The sequence below is a fragment of the Rhamphochromis longiceps genome, linkage group LG7, assembly GCF_057381845.1.
Source record: "Rhamphochromis longiceps isolate RC_006_pf linkage group LG7, R_longiceps_female_GT1.1, whole genome shotgun sequence".
NCBI lineage: Eukaryota > Metazoa > Chordata > Actinopteri > Cichliformes > Cichlidae > Rhamphochromis > Rhamphochromis longiceps.
This window is the reverse complement of record NC_140563.1, coordinates 15,985,767-16,009,537: the sequence shown is the minus strand read 5'-3', so window position 1 is coordinate 16,009,537 and position 23,771 is coordinate 15,985,767. Positions and strand designations below refer to the sequence as shown.

General features: G+C 39.9%; 1 protein-coding gene across 1 annotated transcript; it reads left to right on the top strand.

Annotated features, from left to right (window-relative positions):
- The first annotated feature begins 300 nt into the window (after nucleotides 1–300).
- On the top strand, nucleotides 301–23,272 carry cd82b (CD82 molecule b). The gene is made up of 9 exons (XM_085412514.1): nucleotides 301–457; nucleotides 8,785–8,857; nucleotides 9,930–10,002; nucleotides 14,628–14,752; nucleotides 16,566–16,640; nucleotides 18,158–18,253; nucleotides 19,031–19,204; nucleotides 20,144–20,227; nucleotides 21,679–23,272. Exons 2-9 carry the CDS (start codon nucleotides 8,795–8,797, stop codon nucleotides 21,754–21,756), a joined length of 768 nt encoding a protein of 255 aa, XP_085268640.1. The 5' UTR covers nucleotides 301–457; nucleotides 8,785–8,794; the 3' UTR covers nucleotides 21,757–23,272.
- The last annotated feature ends 499 nt before the right edge of the window (nucleotides 23,273–23,771 follow it).

The following is a 23,771-nucleotide window of genomic DNA, read 5'->3' as shown; positions in this document are numbered from 1 at the left end:
AAAAAGCCACGAAAATCCTTTACTGATTGCTAAGGTGTTACAGGTGTTACACTGTTTTCTTAGATGCCGTTGTAAACTGCGCAAATGCAATGTCTGACAGGAAGTTGAATGCGGTTTGGTTTTGGGGTTTTTTTGTTGTTTTTTTGTTTTCTCCTGATGAAGAAAAGAAAACAATGTGCCCGTTGTGTAAATGAGACACCCACAAAAGAAAAACTCACAAGGTTGAGGTTGTGAAATTGTAATAAAAGAACTAAAAAACACACCTGCAGTTGTGTTGCACCAGGAAGGCAGGAGAGGGTTAAAAATGTGGGTGTAACGAATTTGCCCCCTCACGCACATAAACCACACACAAACCAGTCAGACAGACACCATCATTTGTTTCTCTCACACTCCGAGACCAGACTCTGTTTCAACGGTAGACTCCTCTGTCAGCTCTGAGCACCTCCAGAGACGCAAAGTAAGTGTTTGCGATGTTTTTGTGTATCTAGCTAGTAATAACCCCAGAGTTACCCGCGCTAGCTTGTGAAAACACGCCGTTGGAATGCCCCCTTTTTTTTGTACTTTGTTTGGAGACCTTTTGTTTAGTTTACAACGGTCTTTATGGGCCGTTTATTTTCTGTTAAAGTTGCTGGAAACTTGTTAATAGAGTGAGTAGTTAATTTTGTCGGGGAAATTTGAGGAGCTGGTCAGTGGACGGTCAGCTAGCCGTGAAAGACACGAGATGCTGTGTTCAGTGTCAGGCAGAGCCAGAGTTTCAGTCCCAGGAGTCATTCAGATGTAAAAATACTTTTTCAGCCAGATTCAAGTCCTCGCTTTTTGTCGTTTGTGCACGTTTAATGCTGGTGTATTGACTTTAATATGTTGCGTGAGAGCTGTACGTGTTTGTTGGGCAAACGTTAAAACAGATGTTCAAGGTTCTGCTTTCGACATGGTGTAATTACATTATTTCGACCTTCCTGGACACTGAAAAAATGGCTGAGTGTGGATAATTGTTATGATTGGTATTTTGTGATTATTTTTTTAGACTTTACACTTGAGCAAATGAAAAAAAAAACTAATAAAACAACTCCCCCCCCCCCCTTTTTTTTTTTTTTAAATGAGGCAACGTAATGCAAAGTTTAAAGCGTTTAAGACCAGTGACGTACCTATGAAATCTGGGGCCCAAACGTATGTGGTCTCACATGCCAGATCGGTATAATAAACACGTGAAAGCATGTGAAGTAAAGCTATTATAGTTCACTCAAATATATTTTCACATCTAGTTTTAGTTAACTGAAATATAACACAAAACAAAAATGAACTAAAATAGAATTACAGGGAAAATATTTTTAGTTTAGTTTTTATTTAAATTTGGCAAAGACATTGATAGATGTGTTTATTGAGGCTCAACTGCATTTAAAAAGGGGATCAGCTTTGGGTTAGTATCTTGCCTAAGGATATTTGGCATGCAGACTGGAGCAGCCAGAGATCGAACCACCAGTCTTCCAATTAGTAGATGACCTGCTCTACATTCTGAACTACAGCCACCCCTAAATATTAATAGATCAGTAGTGGCTAAATCCTGCCTCTGACATTTTCCATTAATACAGTTTAAAAATTGAGAAAAGCTAGTATTGAAACGAAAAGTAAACAAATTGCCAAAAAACAAGAATTAAACTGAAACTAAACTGAATTGAAAGCAAAGTGCACATAAAACACATACTAATCAGAAAATTATAATAACTGATGTGAAGTGGTTATTAGTTATCAAGATTATCAGCATCAAAGTCTTTTTAAATATGAAATTTGAGCACAGTTCATCCCCTTAATGCAGTAATTACAGTGTGAAGCTTCAGGGTAAAAGAGTTCAAAGTTTTCACGTCTTTGTTATACTGTGAGCACAAAACATACAGGTGGAAGCCTTCTACATCTGGCACATACACAGAAAGATTACAGAAAATAAATCCCTAAATAAAATGAATTGTAATTAAAGTAAATTAGTTTCCAACAATTCCTATCAAAATCTTCTCCCATGTTGATCTTAATAAATCCCAATAAACTTGTGGTCTGAATATTCAAAGTAAAAAAAACAAAAACAAAACAAAACAGGTGACGCACTGACACTAAAACGTATTATTTACACAGTAGCCAGTATTCGTGGTGGATATAAAATAACTTTTAATTACCCACTTATTGAGTCTGTGTCTGATATTGTCTGTAATCTGAGAAGATGGGGCTGTTTTTCGAATTTTATACATTTCTCTTCATTAATCCAGCTAGTTAAGTGCTCTGATACTTGTCTATGGAACAAGAAGAACAAGAAGAACCAGAAACATTTTTGGCCATTCTCCAGCAGGAGTGGCCTAAACCTTTTGCACTTTTCACCGTGGAGGCTCTGTGGGAGCACTGGGGGGGGAAAAAAAAAAAAAACACATCCAAAAAATGGTGCTGTAATTCCAGGGTTTGGGTGGTCCTTCCACATGTTAGGGGCCTAGTAACTGTTTTATTTCTCTCAGTGCAACAGCCCTAATTGTAAGCTGAGATAGTTTGAAGTGGAAGCAATGAGTAAGCTACTGAAATTCTAGGTAACATCCAGTTAATACAGTCTTGCAGTCTTTCTGCATTTGTGGTATGCCTTTAAGCAATTTTGTGGTGTACGAGAAGAAGTTGAAGTCTGAGTAGGCAAATGAATTCTCAGTGCCTGCCTGGGCTCAAACGCCTCTCTCGAAAGTTTAATGTAGAGTAGAGTAAGGGACTATTTTGAGTGTTTGCTTATTCTGGAAGTATTTGTGATTGGACAAATTGTTAAATTTGTTAAACTGTACTTCAGGGTTTGGAGAACAGTTGTAGATTGATGTAATCGAGTTACTCAGTGGTTTTGTTGGACCTATAGAGCCTATACAGAATAAAATCAAATTTTGGAAGCACCATAACAGGTATTGATGACTCGCTGTAAAGGTCATCAGCAACTAAGAATATATGCCAGCAGGGCTTTCTAAAAAGTGGACCAAACTACCAATGAAAACTAAAAAATGATGTATTAGAAAAGAGAACTTTCTGGCAAAATACCTCCCAGACAGAAGTCTCTCTAAAAAAAAAAACCCCTCTCCCACTGCTGTTGCACCACAAATCATTGTGTTAATAGATTAGTAATTACAGTTTTGTTTTTGTTCTTTTTTTTTTTTCTTTGACTCTTCTTGGTCTAAGGATGTCAAAAGAATTTCTGCTGGTATTAAACTTTGATATTTAATTCTGTTAAAATTAGATTCCTTTCTTCCCATTCATTATTTTTCATTCGGCTGCTGTTATTTATCATTGAATTTAGAGTTTGGTGGGGTTTTTTGCTACTCTGTTTTGTTTCGTTTATACACAAAATGATTGTCTCGTTGCCATAAATGCCTCATCTTTTCTACTGAATAGTGGGGGATTTTTTTTTTTTTTGGTTTCTGACAGTTTAAATGTCACATAAGTGGAAATTTGAAATCTGTCATCTCACAAAATTCCATTCATCCATTTTCTATGACCTGTAAGGGTCCATGTCATGAGGACAGCAGTGTAAATATAGCTCTTCCTGTCCATCCTCACTGTCTTCAGCTCTTCTTGGTGTTCCTAAGCCAGCTGAGAGACGACATCTCTGCTGAATGTCCTGTATCTGCCCTAGAAAATCTCTCAAACACCTCGACTAGGATGGGACAAGGAGGCATCCTAGTCAGATGTCCGACCCCCCCCCCCCCCTTTTTGTCTTTTCTGATGTAGAGGAACGTTGGTTATACTCTGTCCTCTCCCGAGCGACTGGAGTCCTCACCCTATTTCTAAGGGGGAGCTCAGACACTTTTCAAGTCCTTTCTACTGCTTGTATCTATGATTTTTGTCCTTTCTCTCATAGCTCACAGCCCGTAGATTGTAGGAATCTTGACCAGTATATCGACATTTATTTGACAATGCTGGACTCCACTGTTTCACCACTTGTATAAATACTTAAAAGTTGCTACCTCAAGTAGAGGAGCTTACTTTCAAACCGGAGCAGGGATTTGACCACTTTTCTGGCCAAAAACCATGACATCACAATTAGAGGTGCACATCTCACCCACACCACTTCACACTCAGCTTTGAATAGAAAACCAGAAACAGTAGAACCCCACCCCAGAAAACAAAGACGTAATTCTGTGATCACACATCTGATAACCTCAACCCCTTGGCTGTTCTTAGAAACCGAGAAATGGGAACAAATCTCTCTGATTTATTGGCAATGATGTGACTTGATATGGTTGGATGGGTGGATAAAAACATTGTCAATTACATGATATAGTGACTGTAGACCAAATCTGTGTTTAGTCTTGTTGCCACAGATGTGTCATCATTTTCATTTACGTGGGTAGGTACCAGGCACCCAACCACAGATGGGGAGTTTACTGATTTCTTTTGCCATACAGCTTGTCATTACATAGATGCAAAATGGGAAATCCCCTCCATCCCTGAAAACCCACTGAGGTGTATCAACTAATAAAGCAACTGAACTGATAAAACATCGTCTATATTACCGACACCCCATGACTCAGGCGAATTAAAAACTTTCATAGACATAAAAAATAACATGTTGACGAAAGCTATCAATACTAGCAGCCCTGATTCTCTGACCAGCAGACCGCAGAGGCGGATTTTACTCCAGGGGCTGTTTCTAGGAATGCATGCATTTTGAAGATGTTTTCTTTTGTCACTGAAATGCAGCAGTAAACAACCTACAACCTGTTCGTGCATGGTGATCAACAGTTTTTGAAATGTTAAAGCAGGATTCTGGCACGATATTGAGAGCTTTAGTAGTACCAGGATGGTGTCTGGTTCATTCGTTCCAACACTGTGGCCTCACAGATGCGTAAGTGGGTCATATTAAAATGGGAATATGACCCATGTTAGGAGGAGGTAGTAGAGGGAGCTTGGCACACTGCCTGACGTTTTGTGTTCAACACGACCATAGCTGATCAATGCTGGGTCCATTTCAGACACAGTTGCTGCCATCTGCCATTCGTGCTGTCTCGTCTCTGTAACCCATGCTTGTGAACTGACCCTTTGTACAAACACTTATTTCAGCGTAATGCTTTTAACCTTTTATTGCACCCAAAATACTGTTAGTAGGTGTTCGCACCTTACGCCAAACCACAGGGAGGGAGATGGAGGATGTAAAGAGGGGGGAAAAAATGTGTGAGATCACGGGGCCGGGAAGTTCAGGTAATTCTGTCGCGGTTTTATTCAGGGGAATTTTTCTTTTTTCTATCCTGCACATTGTTTTTACACCAAGCTGAGCCTTCACCTAGTTCAAATTGGAGAGATGAAAAATAACCTTTCAAGTAAACTGCCTTTTGACATCAGCAGCAGCATATATATATTTTCTACTTGTAATGAATGGTTAAAATCCCACTCCTGGGTGGCTGTTTAGCTCCACTTCCCATTCCACTGCCGAGCCTTTATTTTCACATGCTTCCAGGAAGTTAACTGTGATTGGCTTTGACTGTGTAAGCTACGCAATAAGAATTCTCTAAATGCATTTTCAACTTGATCTTGTCAGTGTGCGAGCTTCTATGAAAGCTATACTCCCAAAAGAGTATAACCTCAGTTACTGCCTCGTAATAAATTAGGCTAGCACTAGGGCTGCCACAAACGATTATTTTGATAGTCGACTAGTCACCGATCATTTATGCGATTAGTCGACTAATCAGATCATCATCCACTGGACGTAAAACTACAGCTTATTGCACCAGCAGCATCTGCTCTTATATAACTATCATTAGCTTACAGCTTTAAGCTTTTAAGGTGCTAACTAAAAATAAAGACAAGATGATAGTTTATTCAATTTTAATGAAATTTGCAGATTGTTTCGGTAAAGTTTAATAAACTCCTTGCTATCTAAAATATAACAGGACACCGGAGTATATTCTCGAGCATCTCACACTTCTGATAATCAGCTGTCTGCTTGACGTTTATTCAGCTGTGTAAAAACTATAACTTTAATCTCAGCCAAACCGATTTACTCAGGAACAAATAAAATACAAAAAAAAAAAAAAAAGCCAAACAACAACATTTTTAATTTATCTAAGTGACTCATATATATTTAACCTGAGTCGTGAAAGACGGCGGTGGGTTTGAAAACAATTTGCCGGGAGTCCGGTGTTCTCACGGCGCTAGTGACCTAGCCCCCGGCTAGCTATCGAGCTAGTGGGTAACAGACGTCTCCGAAAACGTCGGAGCGCTTTTGAAAATATGTGGTGTCCTGATAAACTGAGCCGATATTTGAGGTTTACACAGCTACATTCTCGCCTGAAAATATGTTAAACGTTTATTTTGTGACCCAGAAAGAATAATAAGAATAATATTAAAACTAACTAGCTACCGCCATTGTTGGAAACTAAGCTGGGCCGCGCTATGAATTCTGGGACACAGCTGCTTCTTCTTCTTCGGGGTTTAACGGCAGCTGGCATCCTTGTACATGCTGTGCTGCCATCTTCTGTTTCAGTCCGTTATTACACTCTTAAATCCTGCTATTATTCCTGCGTCTTTTGCGATCTTACAAAGCTTCAAACGACACGTCGACTATTAAATCAGTCGTCGACGATTTTGATAGTCGACGTAATCGTGACTAGTCGACAAATCGTGGCAGCCCTAGCTAGCACGTTATCTTATTTATGTTTGTTGTTTCAGAAATATAATAAGTAGCATTGAGGCATTGTTGGGAACTGTTTTAAGATGGACTGGGGGCTCAGTCAGCAAACAATGGTTGTCATAACTAAGCCTTTTTTTAATCCCCGCTGCTGCTCACCATCTAGACATAAAGACCAACAATCTCCTTTAAGGATTATCTACTTTGCAAGGGTATCTGCTGTGTGGTTTGGGCTTTGCATTGTGTGTAGCTTTGTAAATATGAAATTGTGTTGGTATTTCTATCAGTATTTTTATGCTACATTTAATAAGTAATAATATTGAAAGGCTTTTGATAGAGCTGCTCTACAGACTGTGTATCTGACAAACAACTTAAAACCACGAAAGCATGTTGAATCTGAAAGTATTCTTCAGAAAGCAATCTGAAGTATTTGTTTGTCTGTTTATGTTTGTGTAGTCTAAGTAACTCACTCATGTGATAGTTACCAGCAGTTCAAATGAAATTTGATGGTAAAACCAGTTTGAACTACACTGAACAGCATCAAAGCTTTGGGGTTTGGTTGTTTTTTGCTGGGTTTTTTTTTTTTTTTTTTTTTAAGTCTGTTTTGTAGCTTTTGGCTTTATTTGTACAGTGAAGGAGATAGACAGGAAATGGGGGAGGAGGAGAGAGCGAGGCAGTGACACGTATCATAGATCTGACCCGGCTAAGTTTCACTAACAACGAGTATTGTTGAGCAGAACCTATTTTTCATATTATCTTTAGGCTATAATTAATTTTCATGTTCTCTTCTTTGACATACACACTGTCTGGAAAAACACGGCAGCTTCCTTTATGCGTAATCTGTAGACAGACTTCTTATCAAGTGAAGAGGAAACGAGATGTGATTAAGAGATGTCAGCAAAGTAAATAGTCTTCATTTGCAAGTCATTTGAGTGGATTTACAAGATACATATTGTTAATTTGAACTGTTGGTTAACATAGGCAAAAGAAAAAAGAACTAAATACATGATTACTTGTTACAGATACTGGAAGAAGGTTTAGATGAAATAAGTGACACAGGAAGAGAGAGCTTGTCATTAGATATACAAGTGCCTCCATGTTGTATCTCAGACTCCTCGAATAACCACAATAGCTGGTTATATTTCCTGTTTTTCCTTAGTATGAGAAAGCTGTGGTGAATATTGTCGTTGGACTGGTTCTGCTCAGGCTGAATCATGTTACCAGGGAGGCTTCATGAAGTGTACCGAGTGTGTAGTGCTGGCCTGGCCTACTTTTTTTTCTTTTCTTTCTTTCTTTCTTTTTTTTTTTTTTTTTTTTTTAAAGGGAAAAATTACTTGGAGAAAAGTCACCAAGTGCACTCTGTGTATGTATGAAACCCAAACAGGCTGCATGTGAGCATGAGGTAAACTACTGTAAAACAGTGCAGCTGATGATATTCTATTCTAAAACCAAGAATATCAGACAGTGAAGGCCTTTCCTCGAGGATGTGATCACAGCAGTGTTCGGTCGTGTGTTTATTGGTTGTAGTTTTATACCATATAGGCTCCTTCATAAAATTCACTGCAAAAAAACTGTTGCTAACCAAACTCGTTGTTTCCGTGTTGTGTTATAGCAGTTGGTAGGTTGGTCTAGTCTCTCTCGATTTGAGATAGTAGTACACGTAACCACACGAGCCGTCATCCTCTCCACATAGCCGTCGTGACTTCACCACTCGTCACTTTGTGGTGGTCCTCCTGCTGCTCTTTCCAACCAGGGTGGTTCTTCTTGTTTGTCAAGAACGCAACTGCATTCATTAACAAGTGTTACTGCGAAAACACGATATTTTCCAACAACAGGGCAGCAGTTGTCGCACAAAAGAGGGAATAAGTTGGTCGGTTGAGCTATTTAAGCCTGGAGAAATGTGACTGTTTAAAAATGAACTAGGCTGACGCTGCTTTGAAGATTTGAAGCTGTGTTTAATCAGGAATCCAGCTGTGCAGATTTCTCGACGTCCTTGACTCAAAGCTAACTTTCCTTGTTGTGTCTTTTCTTCATCTTGAGTCGGTTTGTGATCTCTCTCTCTTTTTTTTCTTTTTTTTTAATGTCTTGCCCACGCTTTACTGTGATATAACTCTCTGACATTAATAGCCAATAAATTCTCTTTTGTCTCCCAGAAACACAGCCATGGGGAAAGGATGCGTTGCAGTCACCAAATACTTTCTATTTCTCTTCAACCTCCTCTTCTTTGTAAGTATCTGCACATGCATTGCACACACTGTTAGAGTAACCCAACTTTCACCTTGTCAGCAGTTTTGTTTAGCTAAGCTAGACAGACGAGTATGCTGCATCCTACACTTATGACGCACTTAGAGTTGCATGATGTCTTTCAGGGTTATATTTGAATAACTGTCAGATGGTGCCAGGGGATGGTAGAGATACACAGGGAAATGTCGCTGTGACTCTCTCTGTGATAGGAGATATGAAGTTCGGTCAGGTCTAAATTACAACAGATGGTTTCTGTTTGTTTCCTAGTCGCTTGGGCTGGTCACAACATAAAGTCCAGAGGTTCATACAACCCCAGACTCCTAAAACTGACTCTGCGAGGATGTCCAGACCTTTCTAGTGGGTCTGTGGCTGTAAACCTGATGCAGACCTTTTGATGTGAATGCGCCACTGGTGTCTAATAGGAAGCGTGTGTGTCTGTGTCAGTGTTTGTCCATGTGGACAGATTAGTCTAGGGGAGGTTAGGGGAAGCCAGGAAGTGGAGGGCTAATGATGGCTGCCGGGAGCACAAGAGTCTCTCTAAATGAACGGCTCTTAACGAAGGCTTTAATTACTGCTGGGAGGTTGGGGAGGGGCAACGATACAAGTGGATAGCTGGGGAATCAACAGAGCCTCTTATTTGAGAATTTTGCCCCCTCTACAGTGCCCCACAATTTCCAAACAAGGCCCCGCTTAATTACATTGATAGTCTCAGCTTCATAGCCTCATTACAAGGGTATATAAAGTAAATCTGATCATTTTTGGAGGCTTTAAGGAACCAATTACACTATGTTCCAGTTTCCAGTTCTGTTATGAATACTGATGTTAATTGTGAGAAAAGCCTGTGGAATGACTGCCTCCACATCCTGTTTCTTTCCAAATGTTGTTATGAGAGAAAGAGAAAGGCAGACAGAAACACAAGGGACAAGATGCAATCAGATGTATCCCACATGTGACAGACCAAGAGAGCAAAAAAGAAAAAAACAAACCAACTACAAACCGTGTGTAAGACATTAGAGCACATATTGTGCCTGATTTTTCTCTGTCACCTCCACAGGTGTTTGGAGCCCTTATCCTGGGCTTTGGACTGTGGGTTCTGCTTGATAACAAGAGCTTCATTGCTGTCCTACGTAAGTACCTCCTCTCTACAACTAATGCAGATTTTATCCCCTGAGGCGCATTCCTAAAAGGTCACGAGGGTCTGCTCACACCTTACTAAAAGTGTGACTCACATATGAATGTTGATGACTTCCTGTGCACCCTGTAGAGATACAGACACACACTGACAGGCACATCTGTGAGAAGTGGGTTACTCAGGGGGGATGACGGGCTCTTGATTACTAGGGCATCTTAAAAGGTTTCATCTTAGGGTGGAAAATGGCAGTTGTATCCCCCTCCTCCACTTTCCACACTTTGAACTTGCCCGTTTTCTTAGTCCTACAGATGGCAGAGGTGCTAGATAACATTTCCCACTTGTACAGATGTTCTCACATATCTACTTGTAGACACTGCATAGTAAGAAATACGTTATTATTGCAGTTATCAGCTTTCTTAAAGATAGAAACGTCTCCAACTACTGTGAAGAAGACTGGAGAAAGCATAATGAAGCCCATGTCCAGATTTGCCTGAAAAAGCAGAGAACCACGGATGGAAACTCTTAGTTGCCATAAATCTCTTTTATAAATGCTTTCAGTGTATTCATCCCAAGTGGAGCATTTCCAAGAGCAGCAGTCAAGTTTTTTTTCTCAGTTTGTAAAGAGAAATTCCTTCTTTTTATTGTCTGGCAACTTGGTACATGTTGGAAGTCAGATGCAGCACTTTCTTCTACGTGACTCTGATACCTCTTTCCTATAGGAGATCTGCATATGTCGTGTTTGCCAAAGCAGGGTCTAATGTTCCATTTAACTCAACCTCTGATGAGTGGTTGTGACCTGATTCACTGTGCCAGGCTAGAAGGGCTGTGAGATTTACTGCTCTTAGACAGACTCAGTTTGAATCAGTCAAATTAGATTAATTACTGTTTTGTTAATTGTTTCGGCGCCTTGCATTGTTTGGTTTTACGGCATCGGCTGAACTTTCCAGTGATTTTTAACAAGTACGATTAATGGACTAAATAGAAGTCTGAATGATCAAAAATAAAAGTTGAGTTCTTTGATAATGAGATAAGAAAATTCTAGGTCAAGTAGAGCAGAAGTCATCTGTATTTTGGTTGGAAGTTTGGGGTTATTTTTTCATTTGCTATCTTGATCAGTTGTTTGTGAAAAGAGTAGAGTTTGATCAAAACAATCTCTAGAATTGACCTTTATTGTCCTAAAACTTAGTGAGTCCAAGGTTGTTGTTCAGCTGAGTTTGGTTATCTCAAATTAGGCCTTCAGGAAATAAAGGCAGTAGAGTGTGCATCATCCTTTTCAGCCTCAGGCCTATTGTTGTGATAATCCAGCTGTTCCCCAAGAGATAGCATGATTCATTCATACCTTATTCGTGCTAGGAGGAGTCTAATGACCTCCCCCCCTACTTGTATTTATGTTCCCTATACCATGGACTGGTCAAACTCTGCTCCGCCTTGGATGTCTAACCTCACAGAAAATATCGTATCACTCTGCAGAAGAACAAAAGCTCCAGCCAGCTCTGTTTATTGACTCTTGTGCATTCCCCTCAGAAGCTTGGTCTGCCTATAAACAGGATCTTTGTGTTTTTAGTTTCCATTCTTTATGAGTTATATTAGCAAAGGCCTTTGCAGCTGTCCCAGTGACTTCAGGCAGGGAAACTATGAGGATGTTGTGGTTTCAGGCGCCCCTGCCCCCCCTCTTTTTAAGTTAAAAAAGACATCTTCCCCTCACTATATACTCGCCTATATCAGAGCACTGATGTTAATAGTTTACTGTAACATGATGCCTTCAGTTTATCTTGCTGGCGTTTGCTAAAATACAGCATGCATATTATTTAGACAAGTCGGCCTGGGAGTCAGGGAGAAGAGGTATGTGAGACGGAGAGCGCGCCAAAGCACTGTTTGGAAATGTGCTTCATATTAATTCCGAAACTTTTACAGAGGCACAGGGAGAGAAAAAGAGAACATGCTGGAAAAAGATTTTCTTTGGACTCTTTCAACTCAGAATTCAGCAAAGTAAAGGAAAAAAAACTTGATCTGCCTGTGTTTAATTTTTAAACCTGTGCGTATAGTCAAGTATGACTTTTCGCCATCTGTATGGAAGCTCAGTGTGTGGCTTCGGTCATGTTTACAGAAGGACCTGCAGCACCAAACAATCCTAACTCCTGCTCTCCCTCGCCAGCCGTCTTGAAGGGCACCATGAGTTTTCCTTCTTTAAATGGAAAGTTCCATGGAAACCACTGAAGTAACTATTTTAGAATATCTAACAGAGACCTACATAGAAACTTGCCAGAGTAGATGACAGAATAGCACAGTAACCAGGCTAATACATGCTGACTGCAGGAGGATGCTATGTTTTCGGTATTACTCCAGAAGCACACAGATGCAGGAAGCTTGTAAAGAACAGTTTCTGTTCTGCTGCTGCAACCTTTGAAACACCTGCAACTGGTCTTAGGAGTACAAGGAAACTGTTGTTTTGTTTTTTACTTAAAAAGGCTTCATTTTTCTAAATGTGTGATGAAAAGATGGAAAGAAGAACTAAGCAGACTCAGTACCCCGATTGTGTTTTTCAGTTAGCTGCTGCCAAGGTTTTTGTAGTGAGTTATGTTAACAATCTAAAACTAAGTGTGTTGAAACATTTCCGTTAACTGAAATTAGCCTGCATTTTATACTATGCAGGCTAATTAAAATATACAGCTTTAATTCTGTTTGGTGACATTTTTCATACAGAGGCTTGGATGTCTACATGATTGTATAATTCTGTTTGTGAACTAAAATGTTGCTTCTTACAAATACCCATGTTATTGCATTAGAGTTGCACTGCAGTTCCTCAAACTTATTAGTTTGCGTAAACACCGGGCTGCATGAAAACCACACACAGAACATCTAATTTAAACTCTGTAGTTAATAATCATAGCACACCGGTTTACCATCTACATGGAAAATACATGTTTGCGGTCCACTGTAGCTGCATACTCTTCAAGTGAACCTTCAGTGCGTTGAATTACACTAATAAATGTAATGATGACAATATAGGAAGCAAAATGTCGGCACATATCTTGCTGTGTCATGTAACTTTTTCTTTGCTTTTCTCTCTCGTCTGACTATGTAAATGTTGATTTGTTGCACCTCTAACTAGAGCCTTAGAAATCTCTTACATGCATTAATATATTTAGTGTTGCTAAATGTTCTCGCTCCGGCTCCTAACTGTACCTACTGTATACTTTTATGCATGTCCCTAAATCCCTCAGGTTAATTACTGAAACCCGTGGACATCTGTTGCTTTTGCAGCTACTAGTTGGTTGCGTGTGTGTGTGAGGGGAGGGTTGGGCGTGCGGTTATGAGAAAGACAGAAATAACATGCCCCAGCTGAATACCGGATATAGAACATACAACATGGTTGTCTGCCTCCCTTTTAATGTTACCTCATAAACACTCGATACACGGTGACCTCATCACTTTCAGAAAGTATTCTTAAACCACCACAGCATACACTGTTATGGTAGCCCATGTCGAATCAGCAGTGTACATGCATTCAGTCACATCTTGTTCATAGTTTTGGTAAGTTTATATCACATATTTAAAGGTGTTTCAGTACTAACAAGAAATTACTGTAAATGCTGTAAAGGCTTCCATTTAGTGTTCTGACAAGTTGCGTGAGCTATAAAATATTATTTATAGTTAAGACAGGATATGAAAATGTGCTGCAGCCATAAAGATTTTCTATTTATTTTTGTTTAATGATGCATCCTGTTCCGATAAGTGCAGATGATAAAGTGTATCATGGAGGTTTTCAAAGTAACATGGTGCTAGTTCAAGAAGAGCTAATGTTCCTTCTTTGCAGTCATAAAGTAGAGTAATAAAGTTTAGCTTGATTTTAACAATCTTCAGAGATATTAATATTGACTGTGCATCTGACAGAGCACATATAAAGAAAAGCAACACAGAAATATATTCACAGATATTAGAGGTGAGGTGTCGGAGCCTTTCTGTCTGTCAGCTCTTTTACCAAACTGTCGCGAGTGAGTTATCTGATTTGCTGTTTTGTTTGCTTGGCCCAGGAATCCTTGATAAGATGGAGCCATTTGACAGAGCTCAAAATCTAGCCTCATCCGTGGATTGAGCTTGGAGTCTTTGGAGCTCTTCCAAAGCAGATAACACACAGAGTCACATAATGGCTCCAATTTATCTCCTCTCCAACCTTCCCAGTGCCGGCCCCCTCCTCCTGCAGAATCCCTCCCACTCTACATACCAGAAAGGGAAATCAATTTATCTCGCCACACACTGACTTGTCTCAGTCTACTCTGAGAGAAAAACCTTTTGTGTGAGAAAAGAATGTGTTCTCACACAAAAGCTTGCATGATTTCAACATAGAAAATTTGCTCGGTGAACGAGGTTTGGCTAACCGTAACCTGTGTGTGTAAAAATGTGTTTGCAGAAGTAAAAAGGCCCCCACATATGTGGTGCAAAAGTCTGTCTCATTTGGCCTGCTAGACACAGTTGCATTTGTATTACAGTTAGTGGAGAAAAAGAACAGAAGTCAGGGGCCTATCACCATAAAAATCATGTTTGTGCCACCCTTCTAGATCTCAGGAATTCTATATGTTGATCTCTTTCTGTGCCCCTGATTGTTTCCATCTTCTCCAGAGGAATCATCAGATACTGTGAAAGTGGCCTCATACATCCTCATCGGAGTGGGTTCCCTGACGATGGCCATGGGCTTCTTTGGCTGCATTGGATCCATCTACGAAGTCCGTTGTCTTCTGGGTCTGGTGAGAAGCTACACTGACTTTAAACTCTTTTTAATCTCTTTTGCCTCTATCTGCAATCGAGTGCATAATTAAAACAGTAAATACTGTTCGAGGTATTGTTTCCTACTTATTTATATTTATTCTCTTATCGTTTTAAACACACAGAAGCTTAATTTTATTTAATGAAACATTCACCTACCTGCTTGAGCTCTCAAGGCTAAGAACATGTGGTATATTCCTGCTGACATTAAAACCCTTCAGCATTTCTGCTAAATGTGTGCTGCCAGGCTATCACAGCATGTGTGGATTTACAGGTGGTGGGGTGGGGGGGATGGGGATAAAGCCAGTAAAATGTAGGGGATACAACAAGAGTGGGGATGGGTGCGTGACCTACAGTGTTAAACCTGCAAGGGGTTAACTGAATAACTGCTGTGACCTACTTCTTCCAGTGACAGTGACCAGCTGGCAGTAGAGCCTCTCTCACTCACACACACACACACACACACACACACACACACACACACACACACACACACACACACACACACACACACACACACACACACTGAGGGAAGACTGGAAAAGCTGGATGTGTCTGCCCAAAAAGTGTTTTTCTCTTATTCTGTTTTGTTTCTATTTGTTACATGTGAATAAATTTCCATTTATTAGAGTTGATAATTTGTTTACTTTCTATCTATTCAGTACATTAACTGTGTGAGGATGAGATGCAATAAAAAAAGTTAAGAGAACAGGTCCAGATTATAAGCTTTACCGTTGGCTGATCTCACAATCGTCTCCTACACTGTTTTCAGCACGGCTGCTATCTTAGTCGAAGTCCTGTTATGACTCTTTACATTTATGCCTCTGCAATATTCATTGGATCACCTCCTGTGTGTCATAACAGTGGACCTGCAACTTGATTGTCATTTTCGTGAAAAGGATGAAAATGTAGGGAAGCAAAACTGGTGAGCGGTCCAGAAACTTCTGCGTTTTGAGTGTGCTCTGAGCTGACAGGAGATGGCTGGCTGACATGCACCATAATTCACATCACTTCTGCTGAATGTTCTTCTTCAGAAGCCCCAGAAAGTTCGAATAGAGCTCCACGTTGACAGTTTCACCGCAGGGAATGAATTCACTGTGCACCATGTTGGAAACTAAAGTGACTAGTATGCCCTCGGTCTCGCACCTCTCCCCACACACTTGCCTTAGGGCTTGGAAACTGTGGAGTCTGACACAAACTTCAGGTTGATTTGAAAAGACAAGTTAAAGTTTGACCTCTGTGCAAGTTTGAGGTCTGTGGTTTAATCATAGAGCACGGAATAAGATCTAAAAACAGCATTCATGCTGGAACTTGTCGGGACCAAAGCAGCCATGTCTGAGAAGATAAGCTTTAACGTGAGATTGGCCTCATTAAATTCTTCTGAATCTGTTTTTAGAGGGGTGTTTTTTTTCATTCAGAAAAAGTGTCAACACTTGTTTTGGTGTTTTGGCTGCCCAAAAATAACCGAGTTTCATGATATTCAGGACTTAATAATCTATTTTCTATCTATCAGCTGCGTGTGGCTGGATATGTTAGTGTTCGTTGAAAGTCTTCCTGCTGCTACTAATTAAAAAACCTAAACTAAACCAGCAGCCTATAATTACCTGAAACTTGCTGTGAAACTGTGCAAAGCTGATGGGAACTACAGATATATGTTCACCAATACAAGCTTTCTTACTTCATTCACTCCTGTTAAAAAAATAATTATTTTATCTGCTTTAAGATTTGCATCGGTGTTTTTCATCTCTTATCAGTGGTTATGTAAAACTGACATACGTCTTTGTCCCCTCACAGTACTTCACCTGCCTCCTCCTCATCCTCGTTGCCCAGATCACTGCTGGAGTTCTCATTTACTTCCAGAGAGATCGGGTAAGAAGCTAGTTTAGTTGATCCTGCTTTACTCTCTTCCCCTATATTTTTTTTCACATCTTCTTTCTTTTTGTGTTATATTTGTTTCCTTTTTTATTTTTACCATATTTCCTAATTTAACCTGTTTCCCCCGCTTCTCGTGCATTCTACCACCTACCACTCCTCCACCCACTAGTACAGTTTGGGCCCACTGGGTACTTGTTTCCCCTTCACAGCTTTCGCTGGCTGTGTGTACATTAACCTGTAAGGAATCCAAAGTTCAACAAATGGAAAGTTTCAGTTTGAGTTTGTGTCATGTGATTGGATTGTGAAAAGTGAGATAAAGAAGGAGGACAGGAGACATGTGATAACAGTACCGGAAGTAGTTTGTAGGTTGCTGTAATCGAAGGCTTTCGTCATCATATTAGTGATGTGGAGCGAGTGTGCTGGAGAATCGCATTAAATGATGTTTTTAAAGCTTTAATCATATGAAATAAGTCTGTCTTCATCTTCTATACGTTAGTACTTTTCACCCCAGAGGCAGAAATTGTCATCGTATTAACTATCATGTCACCTATTTCTGGGTGAAAAAAAAGTTTTAAACAACAGCAACCAAACTGTGGCAAAGTTTAATCCTTTGATAGATGTTATTAGCTCGGCAGGGGGGCTTGAATTAAAACACAAGCTGGCTAAAATAAAAACCATGACAAACAACACCAAAAAACAGCTTAAGATTTTCAAAACGTATTGGATTAAATTTTAAAAAGCTGTTGCGTAGCTGTAAATGTGTTTTTCTGAACTCCTGATGTTTTAATGTTTTCCCCCCTTAAAACCTTTCTTATACAGGTCAAACCAGTAATAGCACCACCTTTGTGTTGTTCTAAAGGGAGTGTTAAGTTGGAGCACATAAACATCTAAAACCGGTTTTGTTCTCTAAACATGGCCTTTCTTTTCCAAGACATAAAAAGCCTTTCCCTTGATAAACCTCACCACTGCGCTCAGGATAGGTGGTGGCTATTTCAGCCCTCCAGCATTTATATGCATGTATGTGTACGTACATGTGTATCTGCGTATCTGTAGCCCAAGACACCCTCCCTGTGTTTAAGGCTCACCACAGGGCAGGGTGGTGCCCATTCCCAGAATAGGGTGAGGCTCTCGCTGTAGAGCCTCAGAAGCTGCATCTCTGCCACCGCTCTGTGGTCGTACACACATAAACACGGAGTCGTTCTCTTGCTAAGCTGTATTTGAACAACGTTTGAGCCCAGCAAGAGACGTCACATAGAAGAACCGACTGCGGCGGTGCTCGAAGAAGCATAAATTTAAAATTTGGAAAAGAACGATCATCTGTGGGATTTGTGGGGGGTTGTTGCTTGTTTATTTGCTTTCCTTCATCACCACTGTTTCACTTCCCCTCTCTGGCTGGTGTTCAACCTTTTTTTTTTAATGCCTAAAATAAAAAGCACTTTTATTTACGTACAGCCATGGTGTGTTTTCTGATTCTTAGACACTGATAATAATATACTCGTATTCAATTCCAGTTGGCATATGAGATGGACAGCATTATTAAGACTGTGATCATCACCTACCCCAATAACAGGACCACAGAGCACCCCTTGGACTACATTCAGAGGACGGTGAGTTGACGCTTCAGTGTGTTTCCACGCCTTGTCGACCCCCCCCCCCCCCCCCCCCAAAAAAAAAAAAACCAAAACAAAACATTTGTTTAGATTTCAGTTTGGATTGTTTTGGTGGCAGGCGTGATTACTCTAAATAATTCTTCAAGAATCACATTACAATACATTATAAGCAGCTTTTCTATCCTTTTTAATGCGTAACTCAGTCAATCAACAATTATCATGCAAGCAGCTAACGGTGTGATTGCAGCTTTCCATACATCAGGAGAGACTAATTGTGCTGAATAGTTGTAGGTCTGTAACCTGCAGCCTTCGTCTAACTTAACTTTCATCCAATCCGGTGGGCTCCCTAAGTTCCATCACATCCACCGTTTTCTGGAGACAGCCTTTTCAGAACTATACAAATAAAACTGATCTGAGGGATACGTGAAAATATGTGTATGCTTTGCACTTTGGATGAACTAACTCATTAAACTAATCAGCCTGTACCCAGTTTCTTCCCTCTCTTCTTCCACCTTTCCCTCTTTCTTGCCAAGCCTCTTTCCTCCTGGTCTTTCTGAAAGCAGCAGCCAAGAATACATTGTTCTCAAATATCATAATACAAGTACTCATTCACAGAGCCAAGGGATTTGCTAATTTTGGATCCAGTTTCATTTCCAATTCATTTTTGTCTCTTTTAAAGAAATAAAATGCAGCAAAATCTTTTCAATCCATCCTCTGTGGAGGTTTTTGTGTTTCTAACTTGTCTCACATCCTTACTTTCTCCCATATTACCAGATGAAATGCTGTGGTTTTACTGGGCCGGGCAACTGGTCTGAGAACCCTGTGGTCAAGAACAGCACCCAGGTGCAGTATTCCTGCTCCTGTCGTAATGATTCCTTGCCTGGAGTGGATAAGGCGCTAGCAGGCCTGTGTTCAACCTTGTCCTCGGATCCACCTGTTTATGAAACGGTAAATAACACAATGTAAAGTCTGCAGCCTCCTGTCTGTGCGCTAAGAGTTGAAAATTAGGCGAGCAACTGTTAAATTATACAACCTAGACTGAAATTGTTTTATTTCCATACCATGATATTGCTGCTTATACAAATTATTATTATTATTATTATTTTTGGTATTTTCTTTAATATTTTCTCCAGGCAGTGGGACAGCCCCAAAATACTGTAGTAAAATTAATAATATCACAGTATTTAAAAAAAAAAAAAAAAAAAAAAGGAATTGATGATCTGCATGTTTGATTCGGCCTTTATACGTTAGAGAGGCAGGGCTGAGATGGTTTGGACATGTGCAGAGGAGGGTTAGTGGATACACTGGACAAAGGAAAAGAGGAAGGCCACAAAGAAGATTCATGGATGTAGTGAAGGAGGACGTGTAGACGGTTGCTGTGACAGAGGCGAATGTTGGGGATGGGATGAAATGGAGGCAGATGATCTGCTGTCATCAGAGTTTTACTACAGTTATTATCACTGCATTTAAAAAGTATCTTACTTACTGATTGGATGTGTACTACAAGAAGTATAGACTTATTTGAAGTACTTTGCAGCTGCACGTAAGCATAGGAATGATTTTTAATTTATGATTCTTTGTTTTAGGGAATTTAACGATTTTTAACACTTAATGTTTGTGTCTGATAAGGCCCAATCAGCATTAAGGTAAAGTAGATGTCGGAGTTGTTGTTTGGTCTGCGTGTTTGAGAAACTTTACACTCCCCAGTCGCTCCCTTCCTCGGCTAAGCTAAACCTGTTATTCTTCCCCTCACAGGCTCAACCCAGAGCTAACAGTTGTGCTTTCAAAAGGCTCAGTTCATGTCCGGCTGTGATCCTGTAATCATTCATCTCTCTGCATGTCTCCCCCCCCCCCCCCCCCCCCCCCCTCTCTTGTTCTCTCCTGTAGGGCTGTAAAACCACCATAGAAACATGGCTAAAGGATAACTTGGGAGTTATTCTGGGGATCTGTGCTGCCGTGGCAGTCGTGGAGGTACAGTATCCGCCTCTTCCTGTTCTGATTTTTATCAAGAGTGCCTTAAGGCTGCCAGTATATTTGTTTTTAACTGCACCATGTCTGCGTTTGCTTGGATCGTAGCTGGTATACAGTTTCAAGTTAGGTCAGGCAGACACAAGATAAATAAATGCATTAAATTATGTTTGTTCATTACAACGATGGCAGAAAGCAAACATATGTGTTTAGATTATCGTAGTAGATAGACTTTATAATCCTCCATATATACTGCTATAGGCTACTTTTAACTCCTTCCTCATTCACAAAAGGTCACCAAAGTGGGTTTGAGTTCGAGTTGAAGATCTGTGCCTTCTCTCGAGGTCTTTCCTTTATGGATCTTTTGCTTGTTTTGTTAGGTGAATGTGTAACTACACCGACAACAGCAGCTTAATCCTACACCCAGGTGCCACATGTACTGTTCCTTTAAAAGTTTGGTCTTCATTACCACACCTCTGGCTTCAGCCAGTTAGCTTAGCTGGAAACAGAGTGAAACAGCTGGCCAGCATCTGTACATAACTCTTGTAGGCAGAATCTAGTTTGGTTAAAAAGAAAAGCTTCTCCTTCCTCTTTAACTGAATGTCAGAGGCACTAAAAGGAAAGTGAAGAAGCCTTTAGAAAACAAAACCTCCAAAGTTTTAGGAAAACCAAAAACGTATTTATATAGCTTACCTTTTTTGAATAATATATAAATGGATAACAGAGGAGAGTGTTTGAACCTTTAGAATTTGCAGTAAAATTGAAGGTGAAATTAGAATCTGGCTCTTTATGTTAAAAAAAACTGGGAGGTATTGAAGTACGATCCTGACATCTGAGGTTGTGAATCATGGCTCAAAAGCGAGAGGCCTGAGGTCCTCAGAACAGAAAGCAAGCAGTGTTTATTTATGTAGTATCTGTCCCTGCTTTTTCTATATAATAATGTTTCCAGTAGTCTCAGTTTCTGCCGTTTTAGACTAAAACACGGTGCTGTGGTTTTCAAACTAAGACTGGATATGTAGTGTTTCCAAAACGTCTCACAGACAGGAATCACAAAGTGCTGACACAATGCAAAATTTTAAAAAGAAAATAAATCGAACAGCAGATTAAAAAATTTTAAATTAAAAGACAGTGTACAATATTTTTAAAAAATACCCTTTTTTTGAAGCTAAACTAGGGTTAAGGGTACATTACATTAAAGCAGAATTTGGGGAAACACGTTTCTCATGCCAGCGTAAATGGACATGTGCGGTTGAAGCTCTGCAGTGGACATAACTAAAGTATGTGAATATTGTTTCAAGACAGACTTGGAGAAAAAAACAAAGCCTGTGGTTCAATAATTGTAGCCTGTTGTAAATACACAAATTCTTTGGTTTTATCACCTGCATGTTTGAGTGCACACTCTGCTCATCAGTTTCAAATGCAATATCTAAGCCGACAACTCCTCTTTCCTCCAGCTCCTCGGGATGATCCTCTCCATGTGTCTCTGCAAGAACGTTGGCCGGGAAGATTACAGCAAAGTGCCGAAGTACTGAGCTGATGCTGGAGCCAGCTTCACATCACACACACAGATGGACGGACTCTCCCTCTCTCTCTCCTCACAGCCCAGTCTTACACACACACACACACACACACACACACAGACAAATGACAGCTGTCTCCACCATTTGAGCTTCTCATGTCTGCACAGCTGTACAGATTTCTCACGCCCACATGTACACAAACACACACACACTTCTCAAGTGTGATATATTTGTGGACCGTAAGTTGAAAAGTTACTTAATTTTCCTCATTTTATTTGTTTTTATTTTTGATGGAAGCTTCTGGCGTTTGATACTATGCAAGTGTTCATTTGTATGTCGTCGTCTTTTTTCTTTTTTTTGTGTCCCCTTGGCTGACCTCAGTGATGCGCTTAACCCTGTAAAGTCATAAGAAAACTGCCAGAAAATTCTTCATTTATTGTGTCTTAATTGAAAATTCAGACACATTTTTTTTAAATAAAAGGAAGTATTAATTTGCGTGTAAGCATTTAAATTGGTATCATCTTTGCCACAGCCATTTTTTATGTTTAAAAATGTTCTGTTGCTTTAAAAAAACGTGCAATGCATTGATGATGTAGAAGTCTCAAAAACTCATGTATCAAATGTACACCTGGCGCTACAGGGTTAACTGGTGAGAGAAAGAGAGCACTTTAGTGATATTGAGTTAGCTGAGAGCCAGTTATTCTGACTTCAAGGCACGGAGATGAGAGGAAAATGGGAGGGCGCATGCTACTATCTCAAGGTATTTTTGGTGCAGTGGGTGGAGGATGGATGCAGGGCATGGCTGCTGCGGTGGAGGTTTTGGCTTCTGTCGTCAACTCCTCGTACCTAGTAGCTCTCTGTTGACACCCACCACCGGCTCCACCTCATGCCTACCCATCATCTCTAAATCATGTCTGTCTTCCTTTCGGGTACGCATGATTCGTAATGAGCGGCTCTTCGAAATGAACTTTTCTGTTTGAAGTACGTATGCGTATGATGTGTTGAGTGAATATTTTATTTCTTTATGTTCTTTTTTTAGTATTTTCATGTTATCTGTTCTTTTTTGTTGTTTTTAAACAGCTGTATATATGACTTTAGATAGTGATCGTGGCATGTTGAGTGCTCGGTCAGCGTTTTATATGGGAAAGCTTTCACCCACATGTTCCTGTTTTAAGACGTCCTATTGTTCTTCGGTTCCTTCGGTTCTTGATGAAGAGCAGAGCACGGCTGCCTGTCAGCACTATTTTGGTCTGAATCGGAGAAATTGGATCCCTTGGTAAATTGTCATCAGTCTTAAAGCTATATTTTCATTTCCTTAACATGGCATGGTTGTTTTTGAACTTACACACAGCTCTTGGCTTTTATTTTGAAAAGTCATTTTTTCGTGTGTCTTTTAGCAGCTGTGTGACCACAGTGGATTTCTTTCAGAGCGTGACTGTTTTCCAAGAAGTTAGTTTATAGTATCAGTCCGTGAGAAAAAGGAAAGACAAAAAAAGTTGTAAGTTATTACATATTCAGAAACTGACTCTTCTCCCACTTATACTTTCTTCTCTAAAAATACTTTTTACAAAACCTCTTCTCTTCCTCATTTGTTTTTTTTAGCCGTCTTCTCCATAAAATCCCATCTTTTCACTTCAATACACTATTATAGCTCAATTTATGGTTAATGAGCACTTTCATGAGCCTTCGAAAGCCTTAGAGGATTAAAAGCTGTTACAGTCAGCTTCTACTGCGTGAGCTGCCAAATTGAAAACATTAATTTAAGTTGAAGAAAAATGAAGGTTTCCTTAATGTTTAGAATACTTTGTACACTTTTTCCTTTGTGGAACTTTTAAGCCATGTTAGTAATTAATTGTTTCTTTTTATTACTGAGAATTATTAATAAACATGAACCCACTAGAAACTGTTGACTGCTGATTTCATTTTATTTAAAACTCCAGTTCGAAGTTGGTACGACTTCACGCACAGACTGGAGTCAATCTTTCGCAGGCTGCTTGTTATTTGTGTGTTCAGATGTCACGTTTGTT

Coding starts and splice junctions, on each gene's coding strand:
- cd82b (XM_085412514.1), top strand. CDS start 8,795: ATGGGGAAAGGATGCGTTGCAGTCACCAAATACTTTCTATTTCTCTTC. Junction 10,003..14,627: donor GAGCTTCATTGCTGTCCTAC/GTAAGTACCTCC, acceptor CATCTTCTCCAG/AGGAATCATCAGATACTGTG. Junction 20,228..21,678: donor CTGCCGTGGCAGTCGTGGAG/GTACAGTATCCG, acceptor TCTTTCCTCCAG/CTCCTCGGGATGATCCTCTC.